At 43.6% G+C, this 15,308-nt stretch overlaps 1 protein-coding gene across 34 annotated transcripts in view; it reads left to right on the top strand.

The window, feature by feature from the left end:
* The window catches only part of FOXP1 (forkhead box P1), a 383,604-nt gene that overhangs the window by 268,213 nt on the left and 100,083 nt on the right, over positions 1 to 15,308 (top strand). For all 34 annotated transcript variants that reach the window (XM_065075373.1, XM_065075386.1, XM_065075374.1 and 31 more), the window contains one exon: positions 2,980 to 3,105. In XM_065075373.1, coding sequence (XP_064931445.1) covers positions 2,980 to 3,105 — 126 coding nt within the window. The remainder of the gene's footprint in view (positions 1 to 2,979; positions 3,106 to 15,308) is intronic.

Here is a 15,308-nt window from a genome sequence, read left to right on the forward strand (position 1 = left end):
CTGAGGCTGGAGAGAGGAGAGGCTGAGCAGGGCAATGTGGAAGGGCAAAGGGGCTTGGGATCCCTGGGTTGCCATACCACCAAGGACGCAGTAGCTACTTGATGCAGATGTTCGGTAAGAACCAGATCTGAGCTATAAACAGCCTTCCACATCTTAAACCCAAGCTTGTCTGATGCTTAGCTTTTATTGCTGTCAGTTATTTATAAGCAGAAGAGCGAAATCTTGAGAGAAGAGACATGGGAAATGCCATTTCAAGCTGCAATCCCCTGAGCTGTCAGCTTGCCGCCATCTCACCTGCGCCTGCCCCTCTTTTTTCTCCCTTTGCTGCTCCTGTCCATCTCTCCTTGTATCCACAATGCTCCCTCTAGTCAACTAATTTCTTACTCTCATTCTCTTTTAATCCTTCCCTCCCTGTTCCACCCTCCATGCTGGTTCCTTCCTCTCACCCCCGCTGGTTCCACCAGATCTCAGCGCCAGGGCAAGTGCCAGCCAGACCTGGAGCAGGGAGGTGTGGGTGTCACCTTGAGTGGAGACGCCTGCACAGGGGTGGGTGTCTGGGGCTGTGGGTGCTGTGCATGTGGGGTGGAGTGGGGACGGAGCTCTGGCTTTGCTCCATCAGAGCCTTGCCGTTGTGAGCCTGGCCGGAGGGCAGAGATCTTCATCGGCGTGGGGCCAGGAACGTGAGAGCTGGTGGTGGCAGCTGCCCAGAGCTCCGTGGCCAGCTCCAGTAGAAAGCAGGCGTTTCTTGCACGGCTACTTGTTCTGGGGATCTTCAAAAATTTCTGGCAGCCAATTTTAGTTGTGCAACCTCTCAGCTGCCAGAACGGATAGAATATGATCATATCACATGAAATGCATGCAGGGTCTGCTATAGCAACTGTATTTCAAAGAGACAACACATATGGTGACTGGTTCTTTTTGGAATAATATCTATAAGTTGATGATGTTTTATTCAAAAAGGCTGTAGCTTGAAAGGTTAGGGATGTTCTGGTTGTTTAGTGTATGATTAAAGAAAGGCTTCTGTGGTTTTTTTGGCCTATTGAATCTAATTACTGGGAACTAAAATGATCATTTGATTGCACATTTACCTGGAATTATTCTTCTGCAGAGCCAGTCTTAATAATACATAATAATATGTTGCGCTTGTACTGTATAGCGCTGCTTGTCTGAGCAACTCAGAGTGCTTTACAAGTATTCATTAATTAAATAAGCCATACAACACCCCTGTTAAGTAGGTGAGTATTTGTTGCCCATCCCCTTAAGTCTTGTGCGCTTTATTTCTGCTGCCTCTGCCCACCCTTGAAGATGCTTTAACAGCTAAATAAGCTAATTTAATAAAAATTACATTTTTTTTTAGTTATACTTAGCATAAAGGTTTCCTTTGTTGCATTGTGTTAACTGGTAGGCTGTAGGGTCTTCTGGTTCTTGATGCTGAACTGATGACAGGTGCAGTTGTGTGTGTGGTAGCACAGACACTGCCCCCCCAGCATGTCCCTGTGCCCGGCAGCTCCTCGCACCCCTCGCAGGGACATGGACCGTTTTAGGGATGTTGCAGGTGCAGTGAGCTCCAACCAGCTTGAAATGCAAAAATCTGATTTTACCTTCATCGCACCAAACTCTGTTGGAAGTCGCATCCTCCCTTAAAGAGTTTTTCTGATCCAGTGGAGACTTGTTATTGAATATGAAAGGAGGGCTCGTTGCCAGAGCGCAGTAAGGTCTTTCCTCCCCGCTTGCCCTGGCGTGCGGGCCTGCAGCAGTGGTTCTTCAGCCTCCTGGGCTGATGAATGTCCCTTCAAAAGTAAAAAGATGGGTTTAGGCCATAAAATAACAAGGCTCTACTGGGGGGTGGCGGATCGGAGTTTGCAGTCCTTGGTGTCAAACCTTTCCCAGCAGTTCTGCGCTGAGATGAAACACTTTGCAACTTGGAGAAGCAAGTGAAACCCAGAGTGTATCTGACTCCTTAATTAAATAGGTATTAATTAAATCACTCAGAGAGCACACACAGTACAAGTGGGGAAGGCTTTTTCCCTCCTTCCGTGTAGGCATCTTGCAAAGGGACTATTTTTCTTGTTTTACATTAATGAAGTCTTCAGCCTTCCCACTTTTCCACCTACACATGTACTGAACGTCTCCAAGGAGACCAAGAAATCCCAAGTCCGGCGCTGGTGAATCCTCCTGGAGCAGCAGGCTTGGGTCTCGCCAGCGGAGCCTCAGCTGTGCCACAGCCCATCTTGCAGGGACCTGCCTCTTCCTTGCGGTCCCCTGCCTGGGAGGGAGCCAGGACAGGGACTTGTTCATTGTCCTGCTTTCCACCATGTTTCATCTCTTCCTCTCTTTACCCCACCTGATGGAGAAATCAGGCCTCGTGGGGTGGTGGGCTCTAGTGCTGTGGGACACTTTTCCCTTGCTTTGCATGAAATTTTGCAGTCATTCACCACCACGTGATGTTCTGCTCATGCTTTTGGGATCACGTCCTTTGCCCCTCTGTCCCGTGAATGCACACTGTCACTTTGCTTCTCTGACCTCTCCCATCCGAGTCCCTGCTGCTTAGTGATTTTTGAGGGGTGTGATGCTGTCCCCACTTTTCATTGCATTCACTCCAGCTCCTCACAGCTTCCCCAGCCTTTAGGACATGAGCTCACCTGGTAGCAAGGAGGGGTACGAGCCACCCCGAGCAGGGGAGGAAGATAACTGTGCAGTGCCCACCACCGGGATTTCTGCGGTTACTTGAGGTTCCTATGCAAGAGCTGAACTTCAGGTGCTGCCGTTTGTCTCCGTAGTCAAAATGGGAAACTCAGCAGTGGGATATCGCCCCATTGTGTGCGAGTACTGAGTTGTTTTTTGTGGAAGCCACTGCTTTTCTCGGTGAAGGTGCTTTTGGAGTGGAGCGGTACCCCATGACCAAGACGGGTTTGACCCTGTGCTGTGTGCATGGCTCCCCATGCCGTAAACTCAATTTTCAAACCTCTTTCCTGGCAGGCTCTCCAGGTGGCACGGCAGCTTCTACTGCAACAACAGCAGCAGCAGCAACAGCAGCAGCAGCAGCAGCAACAAGTTAGTGGATTAAAGTCTCCGAAGAGGAATGACAAACAGCCAGCCCTTCAGGTAAGGGGAGCCTGTGTGACTCTGAGGGGCTGGGGCTTGTAAAACCTGAATAAGTGTGTCTTACTTGTGAACGCTGGGATGGGACCTTGAGGAGCTTCTTCCCAAGTCCACAGAGCGGTTGTGGCTGATGGAAGTGGTGTGAGAACCCATGCTAGATGCTCTTGAAAATCCCACTCACGGCATATTTATGAATCTTGAGTGTGTACTTTTATTAGCATCCCGTAGGGTTGGATCATGACAAAATGGAATAGCTTTTGTTACCCTGTCAGTGTGCATAGGAGATTTGCATTAACATTTCTGTTTGATTGCTGTTCCATTTGTAGTCTGTGTTCACTCAAACCGTTGATTTGCTGTGTCAAGGATATTGGGAAATACTAGGATATCATATCATCAGTGTGTTTTTTCCTCTTTTATTGTCTGCTGATTTATGGACATCTTCAGAAATAAAATCTAAATATTACTGGGCTTTGTGCTTTTATGAATTCAGAAAGCTAAAACCAATACAGCATTCCCAAACAGAAGACATGTGCACACATAGGCGGCTTTGGAGTACATTCTGCTAGTCTTGCGGGATCAATCACGGGAGTTAAAGACAAGAAAGACCTATTAGGACATGTATCACATTTTCCTTTTTTTTTTTTTTTTCTATTCTAGTGTTAGAAATCCCAAGTGGTGGTGGGACTGCTAGTATTTTCCTTCAGATGGTTTTCCATAACAAAGCACACGCTCAGGAACTTTCCACTTTAATTCCCTCCTCTTGCTCCAAGTAATACTGCTTGTATAAATACTGAGTCAGTCCCTTGCCTTGCCTCGTGTTCACACTTCTCAAACATCTGAGATACTAACACGTACTTGCCAGTTTTGGCAAATTATATGTATCTAGTTCTTTATGTATTTCATAAACTGGCACTTCTAGACCCTGACCACTTTGCAGCTGGTTATTGCTTTTATTACTGCTCTCTTTGCAATTGCAGCATGTCACTATATTTTTGATAATAAGTTACTGAATATAGCAGTTCAGCTGCAGTCGCACAAAGCCCTGTAGCTGGGACATTTATCTTATCTTACTCTTCTGTATCTGATGCTTCAGCCTCTGTAGCCCCAAATTCTTTCCGTGGTTTTTTTTTTTCCTGCTTGTTGTCATAGCACATTGTCAAACTCATGTCTGTTTTGCTCTTTCTAATTTCATTTTTAGTTTGATATACTATCACCATGAGTTCCCTGACAGCATTGCTGCTTCTCTTGCCTTTTGTATGTGCTTCAGATTGTTTTCCTCCAAAAATACAGATCCTAGACTCTTTCAATATGTAGTAGAATACGGAGGGTAAAGCCAGCTTCACTAAGGGCCTTGATAGTGAAGTGAGAGGGCCTGATCCTGGGGTTCTTACCTGGATAAAGCTGACGGGGACTTCAGGGGGAGTTTTGTCCGAGCGAGGAATAGCTGTTAACTGCAGTCCTTGGCTTCTATCTTTCGTGTAGTGATTTCATCTTCAAAGCATTTTGCAAATACTAATCTCCAAAACATTCCCAGAAGGAAAGTCTGATAAGTAAGTAGTATTATCCCAGTTCTGGACTGGGGAACAGAGGGAAGCAGGTTAAGTGACTTGCTCAGGATAACAGAGGGAGTTGGGTTTGGAGGCAGGATTAAGATTCAAGAGTTCCTGGCTCCCACCGCCGTGCTCAGGCTGCTGGACAACACCTCGCACATTTTATAGCCGAGCTATTATGCTTTTGGAAAGTATGAAGCATTTTGTCATTGGGCAAATATATGTTTTATTGTCAGTGTAGAGCGCCATAATCCAAAGCGTTACATTAATGCTTTCAAAAATATTTTATTTGGTAAATCCATAGCTGATCCATATGCCTTTTAATAGACTCTTCCACTGGGGACATTTTTAATGAGAGATTGTGCTGGCTAGGTCCAGTGTCAGGTACTAAAAGAAGTGCTTTGTTGTGCAGATGTCTTAAGAATAGCTCCAGAGGATGAAATATGACTGTGTTGACCTTTCAGCTGTGAGCTTATTTGTCAGGATTCAAATAAGTTGAAAGGATCAAACCAAACAGTTTCCGTAGTCAGACTGGGAATTGTGTTGCAGAGGTCAACAGTGAAGGCCACATTGCGGATTCCATAACATAGCCAATTGTTGGTATGTATTAAAGTACTGGAGCAGCTCCTGCAGTCAGAGACACAATTAAAATTCTAATTTATTAATGTATACAGAGACCTGGCCCAGCCTGTCACTCACTGATTCAAATGACTGCCCAGTCTTCTCTTTTATTTTCCGCCCTCCTCACTCCTGGTACTTTTGTGGTCTTAAATGTACTGGAAGTTCTCTTGAATGTAACAGACCCTGAGTGCATCCCTGCAATGAAAATCTGTTGGTGAAAGGAAATGGTGGCTCTGGGGGTAGAATTTTTGAGTATAACTGCACCCATGCAAGCACCCACACTCCCTCAGTTGGGTGGCAATATCTGTTGCTGCTATTATGTAGAATAAATGGCGAGGGTGGTGGAAATACTCCCGTTTTTCAAAAGTTTGCTTAAATAATGAAGCGAGTCATCTTTACACTTCATTTATAAATATAGGTGTCTCGTTCGATAGCCACAGCAAATAGCAGTTATCTGGGTTTTTTTTCCGACTAACAGACTTTGTGCATAACAAGAATATCGTCAGCGTTGCCCATCTCTGCTGTGCTTGGTCAGGACACTGGTGCCAAGCTCCCTAGCGGGAGTGCTGGGGAGCTGCTTTTGCGTGAAACGGGGGGAAGGGCTGCCTTTTCTGGGGTGCCGGTTGGGTGCTTGATGGGAGCCCTGGAAGGGGAGGTTGGTGCGGTCCCACAGGGGCCGAAGAGCCCCCTCCATCTGGGGCTCAGCACTCCAGCGCCGCCCGGCAGCCTTTGTCATGTAAACCCCACTGCCGCCGACCAGTGTGGAAGATTAATCTAGTGGACGCTGTGTAGCTAATCTGTTATCACCTCATGGATAATTTCCTATATTCCTTCTTTATTTACTGATCAAGTAGCCATGGTGCTTAAATATATCCTGACATCATGGCTGTGCTGGGCCATGGTGCCTTCAATAGTGTTCACATGACAGTGGGCTCCAGCGACCGTCTGTGGGGTCTCTTGACCTTGAGAACTCTACCTGGAGACCTGCTTTTACCAAATTTTGAGCTATTTACTGTATAAGAACTTGGACACAGGAGTGGAGATGTGCTCTGCTGATAGCTGAAAAAAGAATAAATCTCCAAATACACGATGACTCACATTTTGAGCCTATCTCACGCTGCCGCGATTTCTATTTGGCAGTGACCTCCGGTTTCACAGCCTGATGACACAAACAAAAGAAAATTGAAAGTTAAGGAATGGATTTAGTAACCAGCAGTCGGGAAAAGAGTATAAAAAATATCAGCCCCACAAAAATTACTGGAAGTGAAAAAAGACTAAAGCATGTTTGATAATATATTTGCCATAGACATTGGATTTCCTTGAGTCTCTGAAACAAATAATTTAACAGGCCAGGTATGCTGAGGATTTTGAAAATGTGCACATTTTTCCTGGCCAAGATAAATATATCTTTGTATTAATAGATGTATTGATTAAAATTTGCAGCTTTAATTGCTGATGCTCTTAACGATTATTCATTTTTGTTCTTCAAGCATTTTAGTTGCTGGCAAGAGCACAAAGATTGGAAACAAATCAAGAGACACATTTTCCCCCAAGAAAGTAAAAGTGCATGTGTGTTTTGGCAATACTAAAAATACCATTTTTTTCAAAAGGCGTAAATGTTATGTGTTGCATTGAGCTGAAAGCTGGAGACTGGACTGAAAACAGATTTAGGGTGTCCAAGTCAGTATCTCACAATTGAAACCCATCACTTGACTTTATGTGATTAAATGAGATTTGTTGTATGATAGTTAACCTCCGTGTGTTTGGAGAGAAGAAATAATGTCATTACTAAGATGGAAAGTTTTGTTTTCAGTTGACAAAACAGCAAATAAATATTCCTTTTAAGTCACGGCCAAGAAAAGAATTTGGGTTTGGTTTAGATTTTCGGGGTGAGACTGGGGGAGGCCAAGAGGACAGAGCTGTCCTCGCCTCTGCATACCGCTGCTTTTTAGAGCAGCCTTTTGGCTGGGCCTTTGTAGAATGTAATTTGCATGCTGTATTATCTTAATACTTCTTCCCAGTATGTTGAGAAATAGAAGAGGGCAAGAGGAAGAATTGCATTAATGTTGGGGGCAATTATTATTGTTTTTTTATGAAATTCTAAATGATTACCTCGACAATGTAATGAACACTGAAAGGTGACGGGAAGGGCTGTCTCTGTTTCACTTGAAGCACACAAGGACCAGGTCACGTAGCCTTGGGTTCTACACGCAGTGTACTCATTTTACGTAGTGGTAAACGCAACAACTGGCAGAGAAATTATGTCTCAGCAGATAATTTGGGAGGGGGAATAAATTTTCAAGTGCACTTATTCTATTTGTATGAGTGTCTCTCTGTTCCACTCCTAAAAATGGGCGTCGATCTGAATTTGGCCTCAGCCAAGCCAATGGGAATTTTGCCACCACCTCTAGTTGGGTTGAGGTTTCACTTCTGCAGACTTTAAATAGTTTACCTATGAAAATTGCACTTGAATCTTTATTTTTTTGTTTATGGCTTTGGAAACAAAGCCAAGTTGAGTTTTGCTGGTTTCTGCTAAAGGACCCATAACTCATCTCTGAGCCCAGTTATACCTGTTAGTCAGTTCTTGGAATATGCCTATGAAGTGCAAATGTCATCCACCCCACAAACAGAACAAAACCTGAGTCAGGTCGTCAAAATTACATGATCAGCTTGAAAACTTCGATGCTAACGTTTTTTTCAGTGAAGCTTGTGTGCCTTTTTTTGCTGCCCTTTTGTATTTTTTTTAAAGCCTCCAGTATTCAGTTTTTCCAGCTCTTCAGCCTGAGCAGAAAGGTGACAAACACAGTTGTTTTTCTGAAAGAAGTCGATGATTGTCCTGTAATTGCATGATTCAAAAAAACCACGGCTTCTAGGAAAATACCAATATATTGGGAGAGCTAGCGGTGTGAGGTGCTATCAGCAAATATGATTATTCTCATTTTATAGCTGTGTAAACCCTGGCAGAGAGGTATTAAGTGACTTGCCCAAGGTCAGAGAGCTGCAGATCTTCAGTGGTGTTGAGGTGTGCGGGTTCCACCACAGTATTTGGGGATTTGGCATCTGCACGTTATAAAGACGTCGGGTCTGAGGAGCAAAAGCTGAAAAGGGAAGCCTAAGCCAAGACCCCGCATTTTCAGCTCTCTGTTTTGGTAGAGCACCCTGAGTATAATTTTCTAGCAGGTTTTCTGCTTGGACATGAAACATTTAGAGAATAATGGTTTACAAAAAGAAAAACAAGAAAGCTTTCTAGGCAGGCTGGGCCATGGGGCTGGCTGTGCCCAAGTCCGGCTGTGTGTTACCCACCGCGGGGACGGGGAAAACAAATGAAACCTTCCTGACTGGTCAGAAATGTGTAAATTGCTGACAAAATGACACATGTAATTAAGAGTGCTCCTGCCATTTTACCTTGTGGTTTACACCTACAGTGTTGAAAAAAGAGAGTGACTCCCACCTCGCTAATTACCATTATCACTGAAATGGTAGGGTTTGAGTCATTAGTTCCATGTGCATTTAATTAGAGGAAGGCTGAAATTGGATTTAACTTATTACTTTTTCATGGATCACTTTCTTGTCATCACTTCAAATTGGATTGCAGCCCCAGGTAACTAATTATGAGCGCCACAGGATCAAGAGTGAAAAAAAGGTAATTAGGAATAACACTGTTGGACCCTTGCTGGTAGTCCACTTGTGCTGGGGAAGAAATGAGAGCGGTATTTTGTAGTATTACAGATTAGGGAGTTAAAGGTATGCACTGCTGCTAGGGATGACGGGAGACTGCCCCCTCCTATAGCGGTTTATATGATGTACAGCTGGGTTGAAGATGTTATAGCGACATGGTTCCACAATCAGCTCCTTAATACTGAGATTAAACTTGTAAAAGCAACAGATCGGTTGTAGGTATGAGGCATCTCGACAACCGGGCAGTCAGGGGTCCCTCTGCCGCGATCACACCAGCACTGCCGAGGCACTCTCGAGCCATGGCACCGAGCGCTTTAAGTACAGCGAGCTGGAATTGATAACAAATTAATGAACATATTAATGATCCGAAAAGATTGTTCATATCCGTCAGGGAGATATATCAATCAGGAGAACAACGGTGAGGTTGATGATGTGTATGTCAGGAATGTAGCTGGCGGTGCTGCCCTGATAAAATCAGGACTTGCTTCTCTTTTGTTTGCTGGAGAGGTTTCTTTTTGTTTTGCTTTTTGTGGGGAAGGCTGGCTTGGTTGATTTGTCTTTTATATTTTTTTTTTGATCTCGTAGGTATGATTGCCAAGTTCTGCTTCTTCAGAAAATACTTTAAAACAAATTGTTTTATTTCCATGTGCAGAACAGAGTTCAGAACTGCAAGTAATCAATTTTATTGACACAGTCTGGAAAAAAAGATGTTGATGAGAGTTCAAGGATGTGAAAAGATTGAAATTTCAGAGTACCCAGCACTGAGTGTAGGAAAATTTCAGAAGTAGTTTCATTAAGCAAAGAAATCCATTGTGTGGGGATCTGTAAGAGGAAAGTCTGCTCTTGGACCTAGTGATATTACAAGGAGGCTGCGGCAGCTGATTTTTGCCCTTAGAAGAGGAAAAGTTTCTTAATTTCTCATAGTAGTGAATCACAGTTCAAAGGCTAGCACAATTTCCTTAAGTTGTTTAAAATGGCTTTTAATGCTCTGTTAATGTAGGCAAATATTTGTGACTCAGTGTTGGGTAAGTGATGCTTGCTCATTATTTCCTGATGCAACAAAGTGTAGGAAATTATGTGAACACCATGCAGAGATGCTAGATACACTTAAGAGTAACAAAATTCAGTTACGGAAATTAAGTCTCTCTCATTTACTTGACATTACAAAATAAATCTAGAGATTAAAAGGTATTACCTTTAATACAGAAAAAGAGAATCTCCTTTAATACATTTCAAATTGATTTACAGTTTTTATACATAATATTCATCTGTGGTTGAAAAGGGGGCAACCTAAGGTCGAGTGATGTAGTGTTTCCATTTTTCCATATGAGTCTTACTGTGTGTGATAAAAGCAAACTCCTTTATTTTGTCAGTCTGCAGGAATTTCTGATGAAGTGCAGGGGTCACTTTTCTGTCAATTTGAGTAGGCAGCATTTTTGAACTACTGTTTTTCCCCCCCTGGCTCTTACAAACCGTGGCCCTGATCTGACACACACGTGCACACACACACTTAACGTGCTGCAATCTGCAACTTATTAGTGCTCGGCGCTGGAGCCTGTCCAGTGGTTAGAAAATGTCCCGAAACTGAGAATAACAGGAGTGGGGGTGAGTGCCATCCAACAGAAGTGACAACGCGGGGCAGTCCGGCCCCGCCTGGCGAAACGCCCGGGCTGGAAAACCAGCTGAGATAGTCAAACGCAGGAAGATTGACGCGGTGCATCTGGGAAACGCTCAAAAAGTTGGGTTCTTGAAAAAATTACCTTCTGTGATCATACGACATCATCTGTTTTCCTACAGAGATTGTTTATAACAGGGTTTTCAAGCACTTGTCAAATAACCAGGAGTGAAGGAAACAGGCTAAAAATCTCTTACCGTTCAGATGAGTCCTGGCGTAGTCGGGAAAAAACAAATCTCGTCACAGAAATCTCAGCTCCCCCAGTCCGAGGGTGCCGGGGAGAGGGAAAAAAGGAAACTATTAGTGAAAAGCGATGTGGCGGGTACTCGTGGAGAGTGGGGTGTAGGCTGGGGAAGGTGGGACGCCGGGGCGATGTGAGCGGCGATGTCATGACGGGAGTCGCGAGGTGAAGTCATACCTAGAAACTGTTTTTTGTGTTGCTTAGCTTTTGTTACTTAGCTGTGATATCATGGGCAAAATATTATAAACATATCATGGCTATAGCTTGCTTGTGTAACAAAAGATCGGGAACTTTTATGAAGTTTGTTTTCCTTGTCATATTGTAAAAATTTATTATGTGTACTGTGTATATTAGAAACAGATTTGGGTAATTCTGTCTAAATGAAGTCATCCCAGCTATTTCCAGACTGTCTGTTTTTGGTTGTGAATAATTTTCATACATCAGATGGTTGTCATATTTAGTAGCTCTCTACATTTTAAATAGGACATATCCCATTTTGAACTGCCACGGACTTTATGCGCCTCTGATGTTCAAGGCAGGAGTGTGTTCAAGCGCTGCCTGGGGCAGGGCCGGGCCGGACGGGTGCTGGAGGGTTCCCTCGCCTTCCTGCATCAAAATAACAGATTTTTAACAACTGCAGTAGTACTTGTGGCTTCCAGCAGCACGCGCTGGGGAAGAGCTTGCCAGGTACCTATTTCAGCTTGTCCCTTTGTGTTCACACTTTGCAACAAATACGTTAAAAAAAACACCCAACACTAAAAAGTACTATGTATCAAAAACCTCTTCCGGTAGAAGAAAAATAACCACACGTTCTTTAAGAGATTTAACAGAACTGTGAAAGAAGTTAATGTTTAAATGTTTAATGTTTAAATTTAAATCACTTACACATCTACATAGCAGCTAAGTTACTGTGACTTTATTTATTTATTTTTTTAAATTACAGAATCACAGAATGTTAGGGATTGGAAGGGACCTTGAAAGCTCATCCAGTCCAATCCCCCTGCCGGAGCAGGAACACCCAGATGAGGTTACACAGGAAGGTGTCCAGGCAGGTCTTGGATGCCTCCAGAGTAGGAGACTCCACAACCCACCTGGGCAGCCTGGGCCAGGCTCTGTCACCCTCACTGAGAAGTCAGCGCAGGGAAGCTCTGGTGTTCCTCATGCACCAGCCAAGAGGAGCATGCACCGGAGGAATCTGCAGTGATGATCACAGAGCAGAATTTTGCCCTTAAAGCTGTCAACTTTGCCAGAAATACTTGAGTTATGGCAATTTGTTTAAAAAGAAAGGAAAAAAAAAAGAGACAAGACAGAAAGAGGGAGGGCATTTTGATCTGGCTTTCTTGAGCAGGAGGAGAGCAGCTGTTTGCCTCATGTGTTTTAATCTCTAGAGCTAATATTGAAGTTTCAGGGCAACAAGTGCAACATAACAGAATAAGTAGAAACTAAATCCAGGGAAACAATTGGAAATGCTGCTTGGATGTGGCTCCAGAGCTTGACAGTTTTACAGCTGTGTCGTCAGGTTGGCAAAATGTTCTCGTGGTGTGTACAAAGGAAAGGCTGTTGCGTTGCTGAAATGTTTTTATTTTCCTGATAAGTGTAATCTGCCTTTTATAAATTACTGATCTATTTAAGGTGTAACATTAATGGCGCATAATCTCAGATCATTGAAAGCCTAGAAAATTGAAGTAGACTGAAGGCACAAGAAAGAAATGTCCGTTGTGTCAGGATGAAGTTTGATGAAGCGTGGATAAGATGGAATAGATTATTAAATAAACTTAGAGAGAAAATGGAAGAGGCACCGAAATCTCTCATTTTGAAAGGAATTAGTTTACTTGATTATATGCAACTGTATCACACTCAGGAAAGTATAAGACAAATGAAAGCAAAACAAAATTTAATTGAGCTATTATTTTGCAGACTTTGGCTCCATTTCAGACAGTCTAATCAAATTGTGCTTTGCTCAAATAACTAATGTTAAATGCAGTCTACCAACAGATGTTTAAACAGAGACTAATTGGAAAATCTACATCCTGGGTTTAACGTGTCTAGCTGAAAACACTTTGGAATGGTGTTTTGAAGCAAGGCGGGAAGGTGATGGGAGGAGCTGCGGTAGCGATGGGTGTCAGGGAGCGGCTGTGCCGACCTGGGGATGCTGAGGTCACCGATGATGAACCTTGGTAGCGTTTCCCCCTCAGAAAATGGTCCTCCATCGCGTTACACCACAGGAGTCATGCGGCAGCTCTGTAGCTCGTGTGTCAGCGTGCATTGGGTACACGAGCACACGGCTTGAGGGTGTTTATCTAATCTCAACGCTTTCTTGCTGGTTCTGTCTGTTTGGCGTTTTTTAAGCTGTACAGATTCAAATAGTATGTTGCTTTAAGTTATTAACCCGTGCGGCATATCTCAGTGTTGAGCCTTTTACAACACATCTGTGCAGCCACATGGAACTCCTGGCTGGGTTGCAGCCTGGGGTTAAAGAGCTTGAGCCAGATTTGTCCCGGGTGTAAGCGACAACCACCTGGGAAATACGATGGAGCCATGGGATCCCACTGAGATAGGCATAACTCCCTACCTTGGATTTTTCCTTCAAATCAGTTTAACACCGAAATCACTCCAGTAGTACCGAGGTGATCAGTGGTTGCCCAACAGTAGCGATCACAGCCACCATAATTTCTTGGCAGTATGTTTGTTTTTGTGCACTTTGCTGCTCATCAAGGCTTTGAGCTGAAGAGCTACTCGTGGTTTGTGTCCCGGGCTTTGAGCAGGGTTGGTTTGTGTTGTGCACATTTCCACATTTGCTGTGGAAAATTTCTATCCCAAGGACTTTGTTGTCCTAGGGAATGGTGTTTTGTGCATTCAGAAAACTTTTGGAAGAAACTCTTTTGTTATCTGTACAGCCATGAAACAGAAGGCAAAAATCAGAAAGACTTGTGAAAAAATTCCCGTCTTTTATTGGAAGGAAAAACAAATCAGTAGAAGTGCTTTGGCTAACTCTTAATAGCTCGGATAAACATCCAAAGCAAACCTGTTGGGAGACGCCAATGGCCAGCCCAGCCCGTTGTTTCATAGCCACAGTGCAAATTTAGTAATTTTAATCTTGTTGCTTTTGCTTACAAAAATAGATGCATAAAGACCTGTTTGCTGGTGATCTGTCACCGTTGTCACTGGCCGTGTTGTTAACTGGTGAACCTCCCAGCTCCGTCCCGTGAGTGCTACTCAGACCAAGGTGGCAGCCCCTTGCCAGCACCGAATGGTAACCTGTGCCTCTGCTCCATAGTTTTCTTCATGTTGTGGTTACTATGGGATAAAAGTGAGATGCAACTTGATGAGTGATCTGTAAAGTGTATTTGAGAAGCTTGTCTGGCTCTCGCAGAGGTTTGCCTGCTGTTGTCTCAGGAAAGTGGCTCCTTGGGTTAGTGCTGGTGTTGTACAGGCTTAATAGCCAGTATATGATGGGGAGCAGCCAGTCTGAGTGTAAAAGAAAAATAATAATGCATATATATATATTTCCAAATTTACCAATTGGAACCCTACAAAAGACAGATTATATTTTATGGCTTGTAAACAGCAGGGCAGATATTTCAGGAGAACTGCAGACAGCTGTAATTTTATGAATGTGCACAAATTACTTGGAAAACAAATATTCCTCTGCCTACACAGCTGTATTCACAACTGTGGACCAGAATGCCTTTTGCATGATGCTCATGCCTGGTTCTATGGAATATAATAATGCTCAAATGAAAGAAATGTGATTTAAAAGTGAAGTCAGAATTAATACTCGCTGTGAAAACCTTTATTACTGGCTGAGGTGTTGGCACGGGAATGGATAAACCACTTCAGGAAAAATGAGAACTAACCAAAGCATTTATTTAGATCAAGAGCTGAATGCTCAGAGTTTTGTAGTAGAGACGAACATGCCAGTATCTTCCAGACATGCTGAATGCTGTCTATGCAATCCCAGAGGGCAAACGTCACGTTGGATTTGGTGGTTGCAGAGGTCTGTGGGGCTGCATGTGTGGGCAGGAGATGGGGCTGCGGGTCAGCGTCGTGCTCAGCCCTTTTCTTCACAATTACCTGCACCCAGGTGGGTTTGCAGAACAAAACCAAGGTGTCGTTCATGTCATTTAACTGCGTGCTGGCAGTTCCTTCTGTTTGTCCTTTTACCGTGTGATAAGGGGTTTATACAGGGAAGTACGAATAACGAGAGGAGGCAACAAAAATCCCCTAAGTAAAAACAAGGCCAAGCAAGAGCAGCAAAGCACAAGTTGGCAAGAGCCAAAGGCCCTGAATTGATTTCACTTCTAACTTCTGTGTTTATTCAAAGGTTGTGGATACAGGTTAACTTCCTTTGCTCAATATTTATTGCAACATTACTTGTCTTAAACTGGAACAATGAGAACTTTGTTGATTGGGTTGAGAGATTGTCCCATTTTATTTGATC

Source organism: Columba livia, chromosome 10 (assembly GCF_036013475.1).
Source record: "Columba livia isolate bColLiv1 breed racing homer chromosome 10, bColLiv1.pat.W.v2, whole genome shotgun sequence".
Classification (NCBI taxonomy): Eukaryota; Metazoa; Chordata; class Aves; order Columbiformes; family Columbidae; genus Columba; species Columba livia.